The sequence below is a fragment of the Pelophylax lessonae genome, assembly GCF_965119305.1.
Source record: "Pelophylax lessonae genome assembly, chromosome: 3".
Lineage (NCBI taxonomy): Eukaryota > Metazoa > Chordata > Amphibia > Anura > Ranidae > Pelophylax > Pelophylax lessonae.
The window spans coordinates 131,289,544-131,312,545 of NC_138770.1; the positions used below are offsets into that span (position 1 = coordinate 131,289,544).

General features: G+C 43.1%; 1 protein-coding gene across 1 annotated transcript in view; it reads left to right on the plus strand.

Moving 5' to 3' along the window:
* Positions 1-23,002, plus strand: part of LOC309550408 (uncharacterized protein) — a gene marked incomplete at both ends in the record, with an annotated part of 87,964 nt that overhangs the window by 14,656 nt on the left and 50,306 nt on the right. Inside the window, 8 exons of the mRNA XM_082250793.1 lie at positions 1,854-1,981; positions 2,103-2,246; positions 4,908-4,991; positions 5,167-5,337; positions 8,923-9,019; positions 10,864-11,087; positions 20,774-20,927; positions 21,038-21,246. Coding sequence (XP_082106919.1) covers positions 1,854-1,981; positions 2,103-2,246; positions 4,908-4,991; positions 5,167-5,337; positions 8,923-9,019; positions 10,864-11,087; positions 20,774-20,927; positions 21,038-21,246 — 1,211 coding nt within the window. The remainder of the gene's footprint in view (positions 1-1,853; positions 1,982-2,102; positions 2,247-4,907; positions 4,992-5,166; positions 5,338-8,922; positions 9,020-10,863; positions 11,088-20,773; positions 20,928-21,037; positions 21,247-23,002) is intronic.

Consider the following 23,002-nt stretch of genomic DNA (forward strand, 5'->3'; position numbering starts at 1 on the left):
ATCAGCCCGCTGCCCAGCTGACAGTGCCGTGTCTCAGTTACAGTCCAGTGCTGGGACAAGGTCATCCAGGGCAAAGATGGTAAACGGCGCCCCCCCCCCCCCTCCTGGGATAGGACTAATGGTGGTGTAAGGTCTACAATATTTGCGACATGCACTGAAATAGTACTTAGTGTTACACTGCAGCGACCCGAAGAGTTTAAAATTGGTACACAGAGGGTAGTGGTCACCAGAAGGAAAAAAATGTACCTGTGGTGACGGTATGACTGGGAGCAAATGATACTGCTACAGTATGTTTGTGTCAATCCTGATTGGCCTCTAGGTCAATGGGATGAGGAAGGGTAGGTGGACTCTGAAGGGTGCATAGACCTAAAGGGCTCTAGGAGGGCTCTGAGGGAGGAAGGGGGGGGGGGGGGTGAAAGGTCTCTAAGGGCTCATTCAAACATGCTGCTATCATTGCTGTTTGACAGGTGGTGAGGGGGCTATAAGTTGCTACCATCTGTTCTATCCCTAAAAATGCTGACCTACTGAGCCTCTATAATGTGCAGTACATGCCATTTCACTTTTGCCATGTGCAGAGCCCGGACTGGCAGTATCTCCTTGTTTGGGTGGGTGGTTGGGGCACTTAAAATGCAGCTCAACTGCCTATTTTTACCTCCCTCTAACCTGTGTGAATAAGCCCTATGACCTTGCTTACACGCTCTGGTGGGGGGAGGGTCGCAGTTTTACTGTCTCCACCCCTTTAAGCTTCAAAGGCAGCTGTGTGGGGTAAGCCCATGTTATGCATCCCAAAATGTTTTGATTGATAGGCTGCCCTACAGGTGAGAAATTTGGAAAATAAGTCCATGACCCTTTTCTAAAAACGTGTCACATTACAGTGCTGTGGCATCATGTGGTTTGGGTGTGTAAAAATGTGTGCATTAGCAGATGTGCGGGGGTGCCCTTAACCTATCAATGGCACTGCGGAGCACCTACTATAGGACAGTATGCTTCTGTGTTTGTCAGGAAAGCCACAATTTTGTGCACAATCCTGACATGCAAGCAGGTTCACACTTTTGTGCGGTGGTTTGGCTGCAGTGCGATTGTATGTGCAGTTTACCTACAGATTTAGGTGCCCTCCCAAATAATTCTCATGGACTTGCATTTTCTGAATGTGCACTTGCAATTGAGGGGGCGGGGGAATAAAAAATATGCAGTTGAGTCATGTTACCACCTTTCCCAGGTTCTTCCCCCAGTTGATTTCCCCACCACCAGTCTAGGGGTGTGTTCTTGGATAGGGTTGAGGGAATTGGGTGGGGTACTCCAAAAACAGACTATGTACAATCTTGATCATGGTGAACCCCTTTCTGAAAAGCTGAAGCAGCAGTCCTTGCTTATAGCAAACTGGACTTGGGCGCAGCAGCTGACTGCTTCCTTTTTAGAGCAGGTATCAAACTATGGCCCTTTAGCTTTTGAGGAACTACATGTCCCATGAGGTGTTGTAAAACTTGAATTATAGTTACTGAACAGCTAGAGGGCCATAATTTGGAGTCCTTTCATGGAGAACTAGATGGCCTCAAAGTTATCCTTTGTGGAGTTGGAGAATAGGTGGGTCTGAATAATTTGGTGTCATCCCTGCCCTATGTTTCTTGCCCCTCAGTCCACAATGTATTGCAGAGTGAGAAGTGTGTGTGTTCTATTGGGATAGTTTTGGTTTAGTTAGAAATGTAACTTGTCCAATTTAACCTCTAGGGTAGCTGCAATATGCTTGATGTAAAAGACCTTTTTACTTTTAGAATAGGACTGAAATCTAATCTTGATGCATGTTGGACTCTATTCTCCCACCTTTCACTTGTTGCTTCTATGGTTTGTCATAGATCAAAATGGAAAAGCAATCATCATCACGGAGTCTTTGGCTACCAAGTGTGGTTTTACAATATCCCAGGACAGCTGGGGGAAAATTGCTTTCAGGATCTCCCTCTATAGTTGCTATGTTCAGATTCAGGTAAGTTGTGGAGCTGGAGAACTTAAGGGTCTAGCTCCCCCCCATGTTGATTTTAGAATGGCTTGAGCCAAGGCATGATGCATTATTGGCCTTTTGCTGCTTACCAATTCATATTTCCTAGGACGACACCTACTTCACAGTACCAGTAAAGATAGAGATCTCATCCAGGCCGGATATGGTTGGTGCCGTAAGCTACGTAAAGAATACTAGCTGTCCGTACTACTGGAGTCCCCGGGAGATCATCTGTGAAACAAATTACATGGAGGTAAAAGCACTCATGAATTGTTTTCTAGCATGGTGGCTGTGCCGGGCTTCATTATCTTTGTTACTTAAGTGGGCACTGGCAGTATAAATTGTGATGTCCTGGTCTAGAAACCGACACAATCTCCTAAATGAAGGTTGGGAAATACTTTGTGTCTGGGCACGCTGCTGACCATCAGAAATGGTTTACCACAATTACTGCGTGCAAATGAAGAAAAATTCAGTGCAACTACTAATAAAAATGAAAAGATGCTTTACTGAGAACTTCTCACTAAAAAGTTGGCAAAGGCACAGCACTAATGTGTGCAAAATCAGCAAACTAAAGTGCCTGTAGATAATCAAAGTGACACTGCCAATAAAAATCTGTTATGCTTACCTGCCCTGTGTAGTTGGTTTTGCACTTTGCACAGAGCAGCTTGGTTCCTCCTATTCTCGGGTCCCTCTTCAGCTCTCCTGGCTCCTCCCTCACTTTGAGTGCCATCACAGCAAGCAGCTTGCTATGGGGGTACCCAAGTCGAGTCACAGCTCCATGTATTTAGACACGGGGCCAGACTTGTATAAAGTACTCGAAATTTCTACTTGAGTAAAAGTACAAGTGCTCGATCAAAAAATTACTTGAGTAGAAGTGGAAGTGCTCGCAGAAAAAGTTACTTAAGTAGAAGTACTAAAGTATTCAACATTTTTTTTACTTAAGTATTGCAAGTAGTTTTTTCAAAAAATTTGCTACTTAAGTACTAAAAGTAAAAAGTACCAGTAGTTTTGAAAAAAAATTTCTACTCAAGTACTGAAAGTAGAAGTACAAGTACTGTGTTATGTAGTTATTAAAGAAAGAAGTCAAAAGTATGAACATCATATTGTTTTTATTATTTCAAATTATTTATTCAAATGATTAACCTGTGTTTGTTAGTAGTTTCTTGATGCACTTTAAGCGCTGTAGCACCATTTATTTGTTTGTTTCATATTTTCTTTTTATTGGAAAGATTTGGTATAGCAGCTTTTATTATACACAGCCTTTATTTTCGTATGCGCTGATTTACAAATGACATTATACACATTTTTTTGAGCTTTATGCAACCTGCCATCTACTGTTCTGGCAGTGGTAATTTTTTTAAAAGTAACGAGTAACTATGCAGCACAAAAAAAAAATACTTGAGTAGAAGTAGCGAAATCATCGAAAAAATGTAGTGAAGTAAAAGTAGAAGTAGGAGAAAAAAATTCTACTCTAGGAAAGTACAGATACCGCATTTCGGTACTTAAGTACAGTACTTAAGTAGTTCTACTTTGTTACTATACATCTCTGCACGGGGCTGCAGTTCAGCCCTGCCCCCTCTCATCATTTGCTAACTGACTTTGACAGCAGCAGGAGCCAATGGCAGTGCTGCTGTGTCTTAGCCAATGAGGGGAGCCCAGGACGACTGACGAGTCGTGGATTGTGTTGAATTGGGATAAGATTTAAAAAAAAAAAAAAAAAAAAAACTGACTTTACAACCCCTAATGCTGGTTCTGATAAGTCAGAACCCAGTGCATCGCAGTTGTGTATGGGTCTGTGTAGCCAGACTGGTCAGCGTAAACAGGCTGACCCGTGTTCACAGCCAAAAATGCCTACACTATGTACATAAGCATTAGAACTTGGATAGAACAGTGGAAGGTGGCCTGGATCACTTTTTTTTTTTTTTTTTTGAGTAGGTTCTGGTGGTGCATGTGCATTGCTTGCCTTGGGAAGGGATGGCACTGGGCTGTACTATGGGAAGTCTGAATCATGGATGCCCCACATGCAACTTACAGGACTTAAGGATCTGCTACTGATGCCAGATGCCACAACATGCCTTCAGAGGTCTAGTGGTGTCATACCTTGATGGGTAGGGGCTGTTTTTGGTGGCAAAATGTGAGCCACTCAATATTGAGTGGATGGTTATAACATTATGTCTAATCAGTGTATTACTATAGATCACGGCAAGGGCAAAATGCCTTTACCATTCTGGCACTGTCCTCCAGCTGGGGCAGGACCAGGGCATTTCTTTAATAGTAGCCTAAAACTATGTCTGGGTTTTTATTTTTTTATTTTTTTTCTCGGACAATGGCAAAAATGCCATCTGTTTAGTGGCAGAATTGTATAACTTGTACTCCCAAGTTCCAGATCTCTAAAAGGTAGAGATGAGGTTTCTAATGGTGGATCTATTTAGATTATAGGTACTAGCAATGTCTTACCAGTGGTTATAAAGTAGAAGAGAATATATGCAATTTTAGTTTACCCTCAGACACCAGAAGAACAATGGCCACCTTAAGCGGACATGTCCACAAATTGATTTTGCAGTAATTGGTAAATGGAACCATCTGTTAACTATTGGTCCTAATTGGATGGAGATTTTTGAGTCTGCATACCTGCTGTGGCTGTTATGAAAGGGGGGCCACACTTGTTGGTTTTTAGAGCATTTGAAAAGAGGTGAATAAGGTGGGAATGTTCCAAACTTTTCTGAATACTTGACTTTTTAACAAGCTTTTGAGAAATTGGAGCTTTAGAATTGTGGTGGTTACCTTGTTTTAGATGCACTCTGTGCATGATGTAGATTTTGCTAGAAATTGAAATGCCTATTTGTGTACATGCAAAGGCTCCAAAGCTTTTCTCGCCCCCAATTTTCTTGTTTTTTTTTTTTTTTTTTTTTAGGTGTCCGTTAGGAAAAAGATCCCAGTCATTGCAGAAGGGACCTTCAGAGATGAGCCAGAGGATTGGGAAAATGCCTTTGATGCAGTAAGTTTAAGTGGGTCTGTCTTTTTCGGTTTTGATATGCATCTGCAGTAATGGGAGTTTCTCATGTTCATATACCCTTACTGGTTGCTGCTTAAAAAACCAGCACATATCTAATGCTCTATCCACAGAAACCATTAATTGCATATTTTTTTTTTTTTTTTCCCCTCCCTTAAAGGCTACCACTGGACTCATGTCAATTTGGCAAATTGTGTTTTACAAGTCTTCTACTCAGAAAACGACAATGCAAATCGATGCTGCACTGAATATGGGATATGACATTAAAACCACAGAATCCAGGACACTACTGAGATCTCCTTACAATGCTGCAGAATCAGTGCCTCAAAAGGTGACTTAAGAGCTACTCTACTGGCTTTCTAATTTGGTGGGACTGTCTATTGTGTATAGAATGCCTGTGAAGTGGCTAGCGAAATTATATTTTCGCTTCCCCCCCCCCCCCCAAAAAAAAGTAAAAATATTTAAGGGACACTTTGAAAACACAGACCTCAATGGGAAATATAAATGTCATGCTTGATATCCATACTGATATGGACTGGGCAGTGTTAGGAATGAAAGTATGCCCCATTGTTAAATGGATAATTATCAACCTAGAGGGCTGAATTCAAACCCCCCCCCCCCCCTCGCCTCTCCCTTCGATTCAAATTGAAAAAAATTGTGCAACAGGCTAGTTCATTTTGCTGAGATTTTTCATTGCAGCAACTTAAGATGGTACTCGGTAGTTTGTATGCCCCCCCCATGTGCTTGCATGCCTGACAACGGACCAGGTCATCACTAAGCTCCTGAATAGACTGAGGTGCAATGGGTGCCATTCAATGGCATTAAATTGCTTCAATCTCCAGGAACTGGCTGCATACACTCGCCATACGAGGCTGGGCATTGTCGTGCACCAGGAGGGACCCACTGCACCAACACAGGGTTTGACAATGGGTCCAAGGACTTCATCCCGCTAGCCAATTGCAGTCAGGGTGCCATTGTTTAGGTTTGTGTCCCTCCATGGATATGCTTCCCCCGCCCAGTCTTGCTAAATGTTACAGGCAGCATAATGTTCTCCGCAGCTTCTCCAGACCCTTTCATGTGTGCTCAGGGTGAACCTGCTCATCTGTGAAGCACAGGGTGCCGGTGGTGGACCTGCCAATTCTGGTGTTCAATGGCAAATGCCAATCGAGCTCCACAGTCCTGGGCAGTGAGCACAGGGCCCACTAGAGGACCACAGACAACCCTCATGAATTTGGCTTCCGGTTTAGTCAGACATTTTACACTAGTGGACTGCTGGAGGTAATTTTGTAGGGCTCTGGCAGTGCCCATCCTATTCCTCTTTGCACAATGGAGCAGATGCCAGTCCTGGTGGGTTAAGGACCTTCTACAGCCCTGTCCAGCTCTCATTGTGTAAATGCCTGAATCTTCTCCATTCTCTTGAAACTGTGGTTGAAGACACAGCAAACCCAGCTATGGCATGTACGGATGTGCCACCCTGGAGGAGTTGGACTGCCTGTGCAACCTCTATAGGGTCCAGGTATTGCCTCATGATCCCCTGAATGAAACTGACCCTAGCCAAATGCAAAACTAGTGAAATAAAAGTAGGAAAAATACAAAGGTTAGTGGCCCCACCTGTAAAACCATTAATTCCTGTTTTGGAAGGAATCTTATTTTTTGCTCATCTAGTGCACCAATTTTAATTGCTTTTAACGCCAAAGCAGCTGAAACTGTTTACCAACCCCCTCTGCTAACTAATTGACCTGACCAGTAGGGATGATCGAACTTTTGAAAAGTTCGGCCAGAACATCCAAACTACCCGAAAGTTCGGCCCGGATTTCAGAACCCCATTGAAATCAATGGACCCGAACTTCGGTAATCAAAAAACACCATTTTAAAGCCCTAAAACCCAATAAATGCCCCTAAAAAGTGCCTAGGGTTCTGGGTCATGCCCCAGGGACTATTAATCACACAAAAAAAGTTCTTGTCATTTTTGATAAGCCAATTATTGAAAAAATAAAAAAAAAAAAAAATTTTTGGATTTGGTATCTGGGGGTTCTAAGTGTACCTGTAAAGTTTCAGCTCTGTACCATGTCCAGAACCAGAAATAAAGATAATTTTTCATTAGAGCAGGGATGGTGGGACCCCACTTTTATACCTATAATCTTTTTTGGGGGTTCTGGACATGCTACAGAGCTGAAACTTCACAGGTACACCTTTTAGACCCCCCCCCCCCCCCCAGACACAAAATCACACAAAGTTGTCATTTTTGATAGCCAATTATTGGAAAAAAACTTTGGATTTAGTATCTGGGGGGTCTAAAAAGTGTACCTGTGAAGTTTCAGCTCTGTAACATGTCCAGAACCATAAAAAAAGATTGTTTGTATTAGAACACTTTCAGCACAGGATGTTGGCTTCTTGCTGGTTTAATAGCAGGCGTTTTTTTTTTTTTTTTTTTTGGGCATTTTTTTGGGTTTTTAAGGCAGGTTCTTTTGGTTGGTTCTGGTTGCCGAATTCCAAACTTCTTGGGCAAAATTCTAAATTCGGCCGAACACCCAATGTTGGGGCCGAACCGATGGTCGACCCGAACCGTTCGATCATCCCTACTGACCAGAGCAATATCTAAAGAATTTAATTGACTTGATGCTATACTGATTAAAGTGTAACAATAGAATCATGGCTAATTAAGAATTATCCATCATTGCCTGCACCTCTATGGTGTCTGTCAACCTAGCTTAATAAGCATACACCAAAAAAATATCCTGCATACACAGGAAGAAGTTATTTGGTTGACCATAAATGGCAAAGGGATCCAAGTAAAAAATACATTTTTAACTTTATTGATCACAATTGATACAAATGAACAACCCGACTGGCAGAATACAAATACCTGCTATATCACAATGAGTAGGCTACTGACCTAAACTAACTAGACAAGACTAAATGCAACATGGATGACAAAACTCGTTCTTATGCCCGGTATAACAGCACACAAAGGAAATACCCATGGCTATTGCCATATCGCCTGTATCCAGAAGTATGACTATCCGGGCATTTCCTATGTGTTAGCCCCTGGGAGCTCGGGGTCATGAGATGGAAAGAGGATGGTGCTGGGGTTTAGTATATACTGGACAATAGCGCTGCGTGCGTTTGAATACCATAGATGGGAGATATCATGTGCTGGGAATTCCCTTGTCAAGAACCATGACATGGGTATAATGCATAAATGCCGGTCTCCAATTAAGGGGAGAAAGTCAATCGATTAGGGATAGTTTCATAGACTAGTTGTCTTTGGCAGTAGCTAAATGAGATTAAGGTCTCTCAAATATCTTTATATGGCTATGTCGCCTTCCATACTGCATCAAAACACTGCTCTTGTAAATGTAAAAGCTCTATGCATAAATACCTGTTGTACCACCTATACCCTGTGGCTGGGTAGGTGGTGCTTGTGAGCTGGATAATGGATATGTCTGTGCTGCAAGGGAGATCTGTGGATAAAAGCCTGGTCGGGGTATCATGTGGATGTAGGGGGTAATGCGTGACTCAAGCAAACAGTTGTATGCTACTTTACCCCTCTTTTTATATATTGCCAGTGGTTTGCCAGTACCCAATCATGGTGTACTCTTGACTGGGGTATTCTGAAAATGAGTGCCAATGGCACCACGTATCCTTCCATCAATGTCTGTGTACAATGGCTAGATCTCCCTGAGACTCAATGGTCCTTGCAGCTGTACCTCTTTCCTCCAACACCACTCTCCACCCATTGGGGAACCTAGGCGGCATCATGGCCAATGACGTCAGCGTGTTTCGCAAGGCGAATGTCTGGTTTTTATCTGCATAGATTAAATGGGGTGTGTGGTGTGTGTGTATATAATTTTAATTCCATTGGTTGTGTTATGTGAATTTTAACTGAACTAACTTTTTTTTTTTTTGTCTTCAGGTTGGAGGAGTGACATTTTCAACTGTACGAGCTACGCTTTTTTACAAGCAGAGATGGTTTATTTTCCTAGTTGATCATGCTATGGCTTGCCCTGTTGGTGAGTAACATGCAATGCGTTTGCACTCTACCCCAGTAGTTCCCAAGTGTCAGTGGGGGGGGCCGCATTGGATGAGGCTTCAAAGATGCTTCTGTTTTTTATACATGTGCCCGCTTGTTGCTCCCCCTCACTTTGCAGTTACTGGGCCTATTCTCACATAGGATATGCTCCACTAATGTAAGCTGGCATAAATTCTATGCAGGATAGAGCTGAATGACAAGGAGATATTGCATCCTAATGGAAACAAGCCACCTGTATTTGTAAAGTTAAGCGGCAATGGAGAATTTCTTGGTACACGTAATGGTAGCAAGCAAACTGTAGGTTGCAAATACAGCAATGGGTTGTGGGTTAACTGAATTCATAAGGCTTTCTTCTGTAGATAACTGTGCCTACAAGTAGTAACCGTTCCCCTGTAATTGCAAACTAAGCAGTGATGGAAAGTGGAAAGTTCCAAAGCCAATCACTAATCCTGATCTGTGAATCTTTTAATTGGCAAAAACAAATGGCTCCCATCTGTACTGTAGACAGCCTTGCATATGTAGCGGTATAATTCTAAGATCTCAGATGCATATACTGTGAAAAAATGCATGCTTGACTAAGATTTCCAGGCAGTTTTAAGTCATGCTAGACATGAGCATAAAGGATACTTGGCTGGAGACCCAAGGATTGTCAAGCCCAGAGGTATGAATGCTGATCAATTGGATGTACTTTTTCAAAGCAGAAAAGTGCCATCTAGGGACTGCCCAGCAGAAAAGGATCCTAATAACTTGTCAATTAGTCTGCACAGTGAGTTCCCTTAGTAAATGCACCCTAAGCGGTACTTTTTTTTTTTTTTTCTTTTTTTTTTCCAGTGTTGTGAAGAGTCTGCTTACAGAGATTAGGGGTTCAGTTAAAAAATTTGATTCAGCTTGAAGTATTCACAGGAGTGGCTCATGCCTTTTGAGGGAAGGTTGTCAAATAAGACCTACTTAAAGACTTGCTATACTGTGGTTTCTTCAGCTAACCCTGAATTGTATCGTGTCTGTATATATGACTAATGGTAGGTAGCGTGTGTGTACGTATATGTAGAAAATTTCACACAGACTTGGGCATTTAACTAATTGGCACAAATAAGAAACCTGGCTCTTTCCATTAGGCTAAGGTCACATGTAGGAGTTTTTCTGCTCTAGGATCAGCTCAAATGCCCAACAAGACAAATCCTATTCATTTCAATGGCCCCTGTTCACATATGAGCGTTTTGATATTTTTAAGCAAAAAAAAAAAAAAACTAGCTTTTTGGGCAGATTACAGGCTTTTTTTTTTTTTTTTTTTTTTTTTTTTTTTTTCATTGGTCATTTGTCAACCTCAAAACGTCTTCAACTAGCAATGCCAAGATGTGAACTTAGCCTTATGCATCCTATCACTCAGCTGACTGTGTAAAAACTGAATTGGACATGCTAACAATGTGTGTAGGAGCATAATGGCAAATGTTAAGGCTGCGTTTTCAGCAAACATGCATTGACTTAAAGTGCTTGCAAAAGCTCATATCAAATAGACTGCATGCAAAGTGTTTGGGACTGTGATCATTTAGAGCTGACGTAAGGCTGTGTTTTTTGTTAAAATCACTTAAAAATGCATTTGGTGCATTTTACAATTTGTGTCAGATGACCATGTGATCCTAAGGACTTCAGGAAAATGATCCTTTTTTTGCTAAAGCAGTTTTTTTATTTGGTTTGAAGTCTCCAGTTCTTGGAACCTGTCCAAAATGCAGCTATTGTGCCCAGTAACCTGCATCTGACTTCAGGATATTGTATTAATGGTAGCATAGGATATGGCACTTGAACCTTTGTTTGGTTCTTTTCCAGATGATGTTTTCTTTGCCCCTGGGTTGATAACCTGGACTGTTCCAAAGAACATTTCACCCCTGCTTATTGGTGCGAAGCTTGTCCAGAGTAGCCGCTATAATTTTGGTTTGGATCTTATGAATATGACAAATGAACAAATACGTGCTAGTGGATATGACATCACTGAGGGCATCGGAGCCATCACTGTCAAAATTCCTATAGGGGCTGACGGAGGGTATTATAAGGTAAGGGTGCAAATAGTCATATTTGTGTTCTATTTATTCTGGGCATTGCTAGGATCTTTGTAGCACCTAATTTTTTTTTCCCTGCTTCATACTGTGACCTTTTTGGCTAGCCTTTACAAAATTGCATTGTAAATGTCCCTATAGTAGTTTGAATTGTAACATTTTATTTCTTTAACCACTTGCCGGCTGCCCACCGCAGTTGTACAGTGGCAGTCTGGCTCTCCCAGGCAAAGCGCCGTATATGTACGGCGCGCGCTCCCTGGGCCGTGCCCCCTGCCCTTCTGATGGTGGTCTGATTGGGTTCAGAACCGATCAGTCATCAGGTCCAGGCCAATGATTTTTGGACTGAACCTGTTGATCGGTCCTGCCCAATCAGATACTGACTTGTGCCTGTATAATGTAAACACAGGCACAGAAATGACCGCTCTCTCCTCCCAAAATGCTTTTTGGATTCATAGAGAAGAGAGGATCAAAACAAGAGTATTGCACACTTAACCCCTGATCACCCCCTCAGTTAACCCTTACGCCCCCTGTCACAACACACTGTATACAGTATATAGCAGTTGCCTATATACCTGTATTAGTGTGACTTGTGACCTGGTTTAGCACTTGCGGCCATTCTTTTTAGGGTTAGGATACCTGCCACCCCTCCAATTAAGATTTAACCCCCTGACCCCCCCGTCACATTGCACAATGTATGTACATAGCATGTTTCTCTCCCAGGTAGGTTTAGGGTCCCCGCCATCCCCCATAAAGATTGAACCCCCCTCATTGCCCTGTCAGTGTCACTTTTATATTGTACAGGTTTTTTTTTTTTTTCTGATCGCGATTAGCCACAGGTGACATTGGGGTTAGCGTTGGTCTAGGATAAGCAGATCCCCGGCGCATAGTTAGAAACATTAGTTAACCCCTTGATTACAACACTCTTCCATTACTAGTATAGTGTTTGAACAGATCAATATCTGATCAGAACTATACTAGTGTTCCCAAAACAGTGTTTGCAATCAGCACTGATTCCTGCCAGCACCTGCGTTTAGCCACTCTGCCCACCCCACCAAGGCAAGTGCAGTAATCAATGGATTACTGTCAATTCCAAAAAACACAAAACCACTGTTGGAGTCAGGCCTGATCCCTGCTAGTATTAGCAGTTTTTTTGTAGCAACCAAATAGTCCTTGACAACCATGTGCTTTTTTTACCTGTCACACTACTGTAACTGTAAAATTAGTTGCTAAAATGTCAACGGTGGTACAGTAGTGAAGAGGCCTACAGTATACTGACCATGTCAGATGAGAGCGATGGGGAAGCAGTATACGAACCTGAAGAGCAGTGGCGCTCTGACGGATGGGTCCCTGTTAGGACCAGGTGTACCTGACCAAATTCTGGAGTTGAGGTGCAGGAATTGCAGGCTGCTCGTATGGAGCAGAGAGCCAGTACTAGTGCTGCTCACACAGCACCAGCGGCCTAGTACACCCTGGACCTAGAACAACCAGCACTGCAGTATCACTTGGTGATGTGGCGAGTCCCATAAGTGCAGTTGAAGCTGGCCACCGCATATTCGAAGATGGGCCCATAGTGCCCTCTCTGATGCCCTGGCATAACCTAATTGATACTGATACTACAGCGCCCATACTTCCTGTTTTTCACAAAGATCTATTGTGGAGCAAATCAATTTATACACTGGTCAATTCACCGCTGCCAACCCAAATTCGCCCCTTTCCAGACAATTCGGCTGGAAACCTAGAACTGTTTCCGAGTTTAAAACTTTTCTGGGCCTTTTCCCTCACCATGGGCATAACCAAAAAGTGAGTTGCAGTTATATTGGTCCACTAACCCAATTCACCATATGCGCGTGTACTCTGCTTAAATGTCCAGGGCGAGATGCAAGCAAATTCTGCAGTTTATACATTTCAACGACCATGAAATCTGTCGTCCTTGAAACCCTGAATATGACCGGCTCCACAAAATTCAGCCCCTCAAACCTCTTCAATCAGTGGTTTGCAGGCTTGTTTACCCCCTAACAAGTTGTCTGCGTTGATGAGTCCCTGAATGTTTACTGGCTGCCTTGCTATGAAACAGTATCTTCCCCAGCAAGCGTGCCAGATACGGGGTCAAGCTGTATAAGCTCTGTGACAGGGCCACAGGCTATACAGTTTCCCGGTTTATGAGGGAAAAGATGGCACTGGAGCCCCCCCAACTGCCCAGACTACATGGGAAGCAGCGGCAAGATAGTTTGGGACTTGGTGTCACCCTTATTCGGAAAGGGGTACCATTTGTACGTGGACAATTTTTATACAAGCATGCCACTTTTTAGTCACTTGCTTGAATTACAAATTGGCGCTTGTGGCACCGTGCGACCTAATCACCGGGGCTTCCCCCAACGACTTGTAGATTCCCGTCTTAGTCGGGGGGGAGAGCCTGCTTGAAAATTGACAAATTGCTTGCAGTGAAGTGGAGGGATACATAGAATGTTTTTGTTCTTTCCTCCCTTCATGACAGTCCAAATGATTACGGCAACTGGCGTTTTAAAGAAAACCCTGTGTCCACGAATATAACCTTTAAAAATGGAGGGGTGGACCTAACGACCCGTTTTTGGCACCGTACTTGCCCATAAAGCCTTTGTACTATACAGAGCGTCAGGACGAATTGGATCCTTCCTAGAATTCCAGGAAGAAATCGGAGCCTACCTGTATCCAGAAGGTGCTCCTGCCCAACTTCCCCTTCCAGATGCAGTGAGCCGTCTGCATGAGAGGCACTTTCCACAAGTCCTCCCACGTACCCCTACCCAAAGATACCCCCCAAAGAAAATTGTCTGTAGCAGGCGCAGATTTAGGCATGACACCCGTTTTATTGTGCCGAATGTCCTGACCTACCTGGGGACTGTTTTCATCGCTACCACACACTAGTGGAGTATTAGTGTAGGGCACACTAACACAGGGTCTCAAAAGATGTTCGATGGCTATCGACATTTTGAGAGACCCTAATCTGGAAAGTTCAAGTTGAAGAAATTTAAAAAAATATAAAATAAAAGCCAAAAATGGATGTTTGCGTTATTTTTTGGTTCTTCTACTCTTCCTACTGTACTTTTTCATTCTATTAACCAATTAACCAGTTTGCCTTGCAGGTACTCATCAGCTGCCACTGATTTTATATATTCTGACACAAACGGCGTTTTGCGCTCAGCATATATGAATAACTCCTGATGGCAGTGCTGTGGTAGGTGATTTCACCACTGCAGTTAAAATACCATTAGATATACATGGAATTTTGTCATGTATACCCATCATTAAGAAGTGGGTTTGGATGTTTGGGCAGTTAATAGTGGGTATACTACACTTTTCTTGCACAGATTTTTTTTTTTTTTTTTTTTTTGTTTTTTTTCCGTTCAGCCCACAGGCTGCATGAAGAAAACCTACACTATGCCAAACAAGGACCAGCAATGTACTGGTACGTTGCTGATCTTTGAGTGGTTATACCAGGATGATGCCTGCAGATTTGGGCATCTTGGTATCGTTTTTACAGCCAGCGGTCGGCTTGCATGTAAAAGCAATCCTAGCGGATAATTTTTCGCCAGAAATGGCGCCATTGGGAAAGCATCTGATCACGCCAATCTTGGTGTGGTCAGAGGAGAGATCTAGAGTCCAGAAGACCCCAATTGTTTTTAAAAGTACCTGTCACTACAGATTGCTATCATAGGGAATATTTAAATTCACTGTGACAACAATAAAAATGTCAAAATAACATAAAAAATAAAGCCCACCCCCGTGCTTGCGTGCAATGGTGCACGCAAGCGTTGGTCTAGTGTCCTATGTAAACCGCAATTGCAGCATGCATGTGAGTTGTCTCCGCGAACGCCAGGTCGAGGGCAGTAATTCTTGCAGAAGACCTCAGTCTAAAGTGGTGACCTGTAAAGGCTTTTAAAAATGTACGTAGTTTGTTGCCGCTGCGCAGGCGTGCGCAATTTTTAAAACCTGTCCTGTTTGGTATCTATGTACTCGGCATAAGATCATCCTTTTAAATTTTGCCAAACAATTTGGAATTGTATAGTGTATTTGTGCATTAAATTAAAAAAATATATTTTTTTCCGCAGAAATTGCGTTTGGAAAATCTGTGCGCACCTACCATGACAAAAATTTGCAACATCCACAATTTTTTGTTCTGTAGGGCCTCTGCTTTAAACAAATATGTAATGTGTGGGGGTTCAAAGTAATTTTCTAGTAAAAAAAACTATTTTTTTTTTTCATGTAAAGTCACAGAAGGCTTGGTTTTCAAGGGGTTAGAGTGGGTGATGTGTGGCTAATATTGAGCATAAAATGCCAGGACAGTTCAAACACCCCCCCCCCCCCCCAAATGACCCCCATTTGAAAAGTAGACACCCAAAGCATTTGCTGAGACTCATCTGGAGTCCATGGAGTATTTTATATTTTGCCCCAAGTTTCGGGAAGGTGACTTTTATATACAAAAAAAAAAAGTTGTCACTAAATGATATATATTCATGCGTACCATGGGTATATGTGAAATTACACCACAAAATACATTCTGCTGCTTCTCCTTAGTACAGGAATACCACATGTGAGACTTTTTGGGAGCCTAGCTGTGCACGGGACCCCGAAAGCCAATCACCACCTTCAGGTTTTCTAATGGTGTAAATTGCACATTTTCATTTTACCTCCGCACTACCCCCCCCCCCCCCCCAAATTATCCCATATTACAAAGTAGACACTCCAAGCTATTTGAGAGGCATGGTGAGTATTTTGCAGCTCATTTATTTTGGAAAATGAAGGCAGAAAAAATTTCTCGGGCTTTAGAAGCTGACTGGTTATGCACAGCTGGGCCAGGTTGTGTGCAGCAGTTTTAGTAAATCTCCCAAACAGTAAGGCTCCTTTCACACGGCCGCTCCGTGTGAAAGGTCCGCTGTGGGACTTTTTTTTTTTTTTTTCCCACGGAGCGGATGACATTTCTGTCATCCGCTCCGTGTGCCCGCATATCATCCCATCCGTTTGCGGATGATATGCGGACCTAATGTAAGTATATGGCACTGCGGATGTCAGCGGATGACACCGCTGACATCCGATTTTCCTTCCTTTCCGTTTTTTACACGGAAGGAAAAATGGGGTTCTGTTCCATTCGTAAAAACGGAACAGAACTGACAGGAGGAAAATCGGGTGTCAGCGGATGGTATTCTGCTGACATCCGCAGTGCCATTCACTTTATGTCCGCAAATCATCCGCAAACGGATTGGATGATTTGCGGACACACGGAGCGGCCGTGTGAAAGGACCCTTAGACTGTCCAGACATTATACAATTTATTGTACAACATTCTTTTTTAGATTTGCCAAAACCCAGATGAGTTAACCTGAACACTTTAAGTTTGTATGCAATCAGGCAGGTCCTTGCACTACGTTGAAGGAAATTGAATAAGAATGTATGGCCGGCCTAACTCTTATACTTGGTGGTCACGCTTGGCCTGCAAGAAGGCAACAGATTAAAATGTATTTATTTTTTGTTATGCCTAAGCGAATGGCACTTTCCAGGAAGTAAATCCACCCTTGCCCAAGATGGCCACAGCCAGAAATTTTTGGGGCGGAGGGGTTGAACATTTTGGTGTTGCACAAAGCATGGAGAAATGATGGATGTTTGAGTTTGCTTTTAAATATTATACATTTTTGTTCTGGACATTTTATTAGATGGGCAACTCCTGTCCTAGCCTCATATGATTAGTGGTTCCAAATTCATAACTACTGCAGTACGGAACACGCAAAGATGCACTCCGCATGTCTCCAAAATAACTTGAAGGCTTTTTATACACATGCTTTTGTGGGTATCGCATTAATATTACATTTGTACTTTTATGGTAACATAGGCAGGCTAATTCTAATCGGGACACGAAAGAATGAAAACCTTATTAGTGCCGTGTGCACTACATGCAAAATTGCAAGGATATACAGGCTGTAAAAGTTTTCCTTTTAATCTTCCCTCTTGATCAAAATATTGATAACTAACCATACCTGCTATCACCTTTAGGCCCCTTTCACAGGAGTCCATCGGCAGACTCATTTATCTCAGCGGGGGGGGGGTCAATCCGCTGATTCCCCCCCCCCTGCTGAGCAGGAGGATGGCAGCGGTGTCTCCGTGCTGTGTGCGGAGACACAGCTGTCAGGTCCCGCTGTTCTCTATGGGGGAATCGGATGGGAATGGACTGTCTGTCCGTTCTCATCCGATCAGCTTTACAGATGGAAAATGGGGTTTCCATCCGTCCAGATTGACGGATCGGATGTCAGCGGACATGTCTCCGCTGACATCTGATGCACCGTAGAGATACATGGGGCATCCGTTCAGATCTGCCAAAAAACGGACAGGCGGATCTGAACGGTCTGCCTGTGTGAAAGGGGCCTAAGCCTGGAACCTCCACACAGGTGGAGGTAGTCCTGGCCAGAGGCAAACTCCATTGTGGAGAATATGCAGTGAGCTGCTGAAGCAGCTTTCATTACAAAATGACTACATTGTAAATGATTGATCAAACCATATACAGAGTAAAATGGCTGTACACTCCTGTGGCCAGAATGGCCTAGCTTACTGTGGACATGCTGACTTATTAGAAATGTGTAAACGCAAACCATTCTACATAAAATGGGGGAAGACTTGAGGCCCGTACACACTATACGAAAATTGGAAGTAAAATTTCATCCGAACGATCTGCTAATTTTCGGATTGCTAGTATAGTGCTTTCGACAGCTGATTACAAAATTTGGATGTGCAGGCTATAAAATTTTTATCGTACATCAACACTACATCCGTGTGTTTTTTTTTTTTTTGTTTTTTTTTTCCATTTTGTTAGTTTTCGTCCGAAAAAAATCGTAAGACTAGGCATGCTCAGAAACAAACGCATACAAAACAATTTAACACATGACATCACTTCTGAAGTTGACTTCTGTCGTACGGGAATTTTCATATGAAAGTAACCTTCACTTTCGATATGAGACTAGCATGCAACAAAAATTGGGACACAAGATCGTTCAATAATCTGATCGTGTGTACGAGGTTTTATAGAAGACAATATATCAACGTGACCTACTTTAAAATATTTACAAAAATGTGGGGGGGGGGGGGGGGGTGTACTCACGAGAATTTTTTTAATCTTTTTATGTGACAACACTGAAGAAATGACACTTTGCTACAATGTAAAGGAAGAGTACAGCTTGTATAACAGTGTACATTTGCTGTCCCCTCAAAATGACTCCACACACAGCCATTAATGTCGAAACCGCAGGCAACAAATGCGAGTACACCCCTAAGTGAACATGTCCAAATTGGGGCCCAAAGTGTAAAATATTTTGTGTGGCCACCATTTTCCAGCACTCCCTTAACACTCTTGGGCATGAAGTTCACCAGAGCTTCACAGGTTTCCACTGGAGTCTTCTTCCACTCCTCCATAACGACCTCACGGAGCTGGTGGATGTTAAAGACCTTGCACTCCTCCACCTTTCGTTTGAGAATGCTCCACAGATGCTTTAATAGGGTTTAGGTCTTGAGACATGCTTGACCAGTCCATCACCTTTACTCTCAGCTTCTTCAGCAAGACAGTGGTTGTCTTGGAGGTGTTTGGGGTCGTTGCCTACGGCCCAGTCTCCAAAGGGAGGGGATCATGCTCTGCTTCAGTATGTCACAGTACATGTTGGCATTCATGGTTCCCTCAATGAAATGTAGCTACCCAGTGACCGCAGCACTCATGCAGCCCCAGACCATGACACTCCCACCACCTTGTTTGCCTGTAAGCAAGACACACTTGTCTTTGTCTCCTCACTTTGTGTCCTCGGTTGCCACCACACACGCTTGACATAATCTGAACCAAATGACTTTATCTTGGTCTCATCAGACCACAGGACATGGGTCCAGTAATCCATGTCCTTAGTCTGTGTTAGGAAACTGTGCGTTCTTGTGCATCCTCTTTCGGTACGACAGCCATGCAGGCCAATTTGATGCAATGTGCAGCTTATGGTCTGGGCATGGGGGACAGGCTGACCCCCACCCCTTCAACATCTGCAGCAATGCTGGCAGCACTCATAGGTCCATTTCCCAAAGACAACCTCTGGATATGATGCAGAGCATGTGTACTCATCTTTAGTTGACCATGGCGAGGCCTGTTCTTGGCTACCATGCTGCAGCTCAGTTTCAGGGTCTTGAAACAATATTCTGTTAGCCTAGGCCATCTTTCTGTTGGCCTGGACCATCTTTATGTAGAGCAACTGACGACCTAAAATAACATAACCACCAATCAATACAGTTTAATTTCAGGGGAATAAAATAGGTACCCTTTGTTCCGGAAATGCCTTGATGATCAAGGAAGTCGGATAACTCAAATGTGTAAAGGGCCATACACGCTATAAGATTTTCTGAAGACTTTTTTTTTTCCCTTCAGATTTACCTTTCTATGTAGTGCAAGGGCCTGCCAGATTGCATACAAATTGAAAGTGTTTGTTTGACCTCGTATTATATGGTTTTGGTAAGTCTAAAGGGAAAAAGTCTTCAGAAAATCTTAGGGTGTATGGCCCATAACTCTTCCACAAGCAGTGGTTATCAGCAGGGAGCATCGATAGTTTCAAAAAAACCATTAGCTGGGCACCTTAAAAATCACAATATGCTGTAAACACACACACACACACACACACACTAATAGGTTGGACTGGTGTGTGGTTCCCCAAACCAACTATGTAACCAAAATGCTTACCTCAGCCAGCTGATTATCAGAAATTCCCAGACCGTCTCAAGCTCCTTATTTCGGTTTCTCAGGGTCACCTGTGAATTCCCTCCTAGGCAAGGCTCTCCATCCGTTCTGGACATTTTTAGATGGGCAACTCCTATCATAGATTAGTGGTTCCAAATTAATAACTACTGCAGTAGGGAACAGACCCAAAGATGCTCCATTTTTCAAAATAACTGTTCTGTTTTATTTGGTGCATTTGAAGGCATTTATGTAGGTATCACATTAATATTCCAATTTGTACTTTTATGGTAACAAGGGGCATAACATAGGCTAATTCTAGTCAGAGCCTGAAGGAATGCAAACATGTAATAAACCTTAGTGCAGTGTGCAATACATACAACATAAAATACAATATACAGGATGTACAAATTTCGTTTACAGTAGCGTTGTTTGGTTTTGTGGTGCTCCGATGCAATATACTGTAGTTCCCCTTACGCAAACTGTGTTTGGAGGGTCGGGTGGCTTTCTGCAACCCTCCTATGATGGAGGCATTTCAACTTATGGAGTTGGGACAGTTTGAGGAGAATGCTTTACAGCCCCATTGCTTTACAGCCCCATAACTAAAACTTTAATCCCCAGTAATGAAATATGTTGCATGTATGCAAAGCTTGAGACAAATTCAACAGTCCTGAGGTGGTAAATTGCATAGGCTCATGTAAAGCCACTGCATAGAAATTACAAATAAACAAATCTTTAGTAAAAGGATTGGGAGGGGTTAGACCCTCCATTAGACATTAACCATGAGTGACCCCCCCCCCCTCTTTTATAAAACAAACAAAAGTTGAAGGAGATGGGAGCTCGTAATGGTTTCTTCCTGCACATTTCTTTTTTTGGTAGACCTGTTTTTTAAGGCAAACTAGTTATGATTCTGGATACCACTTGCCTGAATTCTCCTAATTGGTGCATGTCCTTCTCCCCCTTAGAGCCATGTAGTGAATCTGGAGCATGGGGTGACCTATAGCATCAAGCCATTTCTTGAAAATGTTTGGACAGATAGTGCCTGGGGTGTCACAAAGTACACAATTGTAAAAGATATCACAACGCCGTTTCAAAGAGTGCCTCCTAACATAAAGAATGGTAAGGAAATTGAAGGTGTCTTCTGTCATAACCAATAGTAAGTAAGGTTTTGCCATTTGTAATGTGTATAATGTATGCTATCTATAATGTAATTTTTACTTTCTCTTCAGATACCATACCATCAACTATGATCTTTAATGTCACAATTGGTACATTCCTCCCAGATGTTCAATTGATCAATGTAACCATTGGTGGTGGAGTTACAGAGACTGTGCCACAAGCCATAAGTCACGGTTTAACAATCTTCCCAATTGTATATCCAAATGGAAATGTTTTTGTCCTTAAAGTTTCTTTCTTGGATCAGCGAGTGTTTCAAAAGGTAATGTATGCTTTCTATCCCATCCTGGTGAGAAATAGGGAGGCATTGTACATAATATAACTGAATACTGTACATAATTGAACTGCATACTAACCTTTTTATAGGTAAAGTTGATCCAGTGAATAACCGATTGCCTCTTGAGATCAGGAAGGAAACTTTTTTTTTTTTCTTTTGGTTATGCATCGCTAAATATTCTCAAGTCGCCTTTCAGGACAGCACCTGGAGAGAGCGCAGCTCCACCCAATTCACAGGAAACACTGCAAGATAAACTCCTCCTCTTCCACCATGCCTCAGTCATTGTGTTTCCTCCGCCATGTTGGAAGCATTGCAGGAGCTCGCTCAGGGGAACAGAGACCCATGGGAGGATCCGGTCCGGGTGTCGGAGTCCGCGGTTCAGCTGCAGGTGGGGAGTCTCTTTTGACTTAAAAATTCCCTGCATTTTCAGACCCTGATCCCGGTGACGCGCGGCGTCAGTTCCGGTGGACGGGACTTCCGGTGGGGGCGTGGCAGCTGTAGCTCTGGCCGTATTGGACGCATAGGTCAGGGGCAGGTCGAAGGTCGGCGCTTCCGGTCTGCAGTGGAGGACGTGGGAAGCGGTATTTAAATTTGCACCAGTTGGTGCGGAGAGGATCTGCCAGTTACGCTGTGCTTTCTGACATGGAAGAGAGGATTGCAGCATCGTTGGAAGCAGGCACCGGCCAGGCTCGGGTAGGAGAGGTGCAGAGGTGCCTCTTTTTTCACTTTACCATTTGAGCTTTATTGGGGTTTTTTTCTTTGCCTCCTTGGGAGCCTGCCCTGCAGTCACTGAGTATACGATTCTCAGTCTGACAGGATGTGTGTTTCTGGGAGTCTTTTTACTCTTATCCTTTGGATGTGGGTCACTGCTTCTCCCTTGTAAAAATCACTAGGTGGTGGTTTTCCTTAGTGTTTATTGGGGATTCATGGTGGCTTTTTCTTTACTAGGTTAAAGCCACAGTGAAAACCAGGGCCCCAGCACCGGGAAGGAAATGCCCTTCGTGCAAAAACCCGCTTAGAGATTCCTGGGCGAAGCCACTCTGCAAAACTTGTATTGCTGACCTGGTAAAGGAAGAAACTGTTAAACAGAATAGTGACTTCATCTCTTCATTCAAGTAACTTGCAGACACCCTGTCCTCAGTTTGTTCCCTGTTGTCCAGGACACCACCAACTCTAACAGATTCCCAACAAACGGGTGGAACATCTACTCAGCCATCCACTTCTAAATCTGCAGTATCCAGTGACTCAGAGGATGAAAGGGCAAGTGCTTTTTTTCCCTCAAGGATTCAGAAGATGAGGAAAAAGAGGTGGCTAGATCTTCCAGATACAAATTATCATTGGAAGAAGTAGGAGTTACTCGGAGCGATCTAACATTAGAAATCGCAGAGTAAAAAGCTCAAGTGTCAATCATGACAAAATGTACCAGGGCCTGGAACAGACAAAACGCAAGGTTTTTCCTGTTCATAAAGTCATAAAGTCCTTAGAGTCCATTGAGAGAGTGGAAGGACCCGGAGAGGGCCCCATTTTTTCTAAATCCCTAAAAAGGAGGTTCCCTTTTGAAGAGTATGAGGATACGGCACATCTATGGAACAAAAAGCCCAGAGTTGATGCGGCTTTCTCTCGGGTGTCTCGCCATGGATAAAAGGGCAGATTCTCTCCTTAAAAGCTTGGGATTCCACTACGTCATGGCCTTCAGTGGTAGCCAGAAACCTAGTGTTGGCTCGAACAGCTCAAAGGGCAT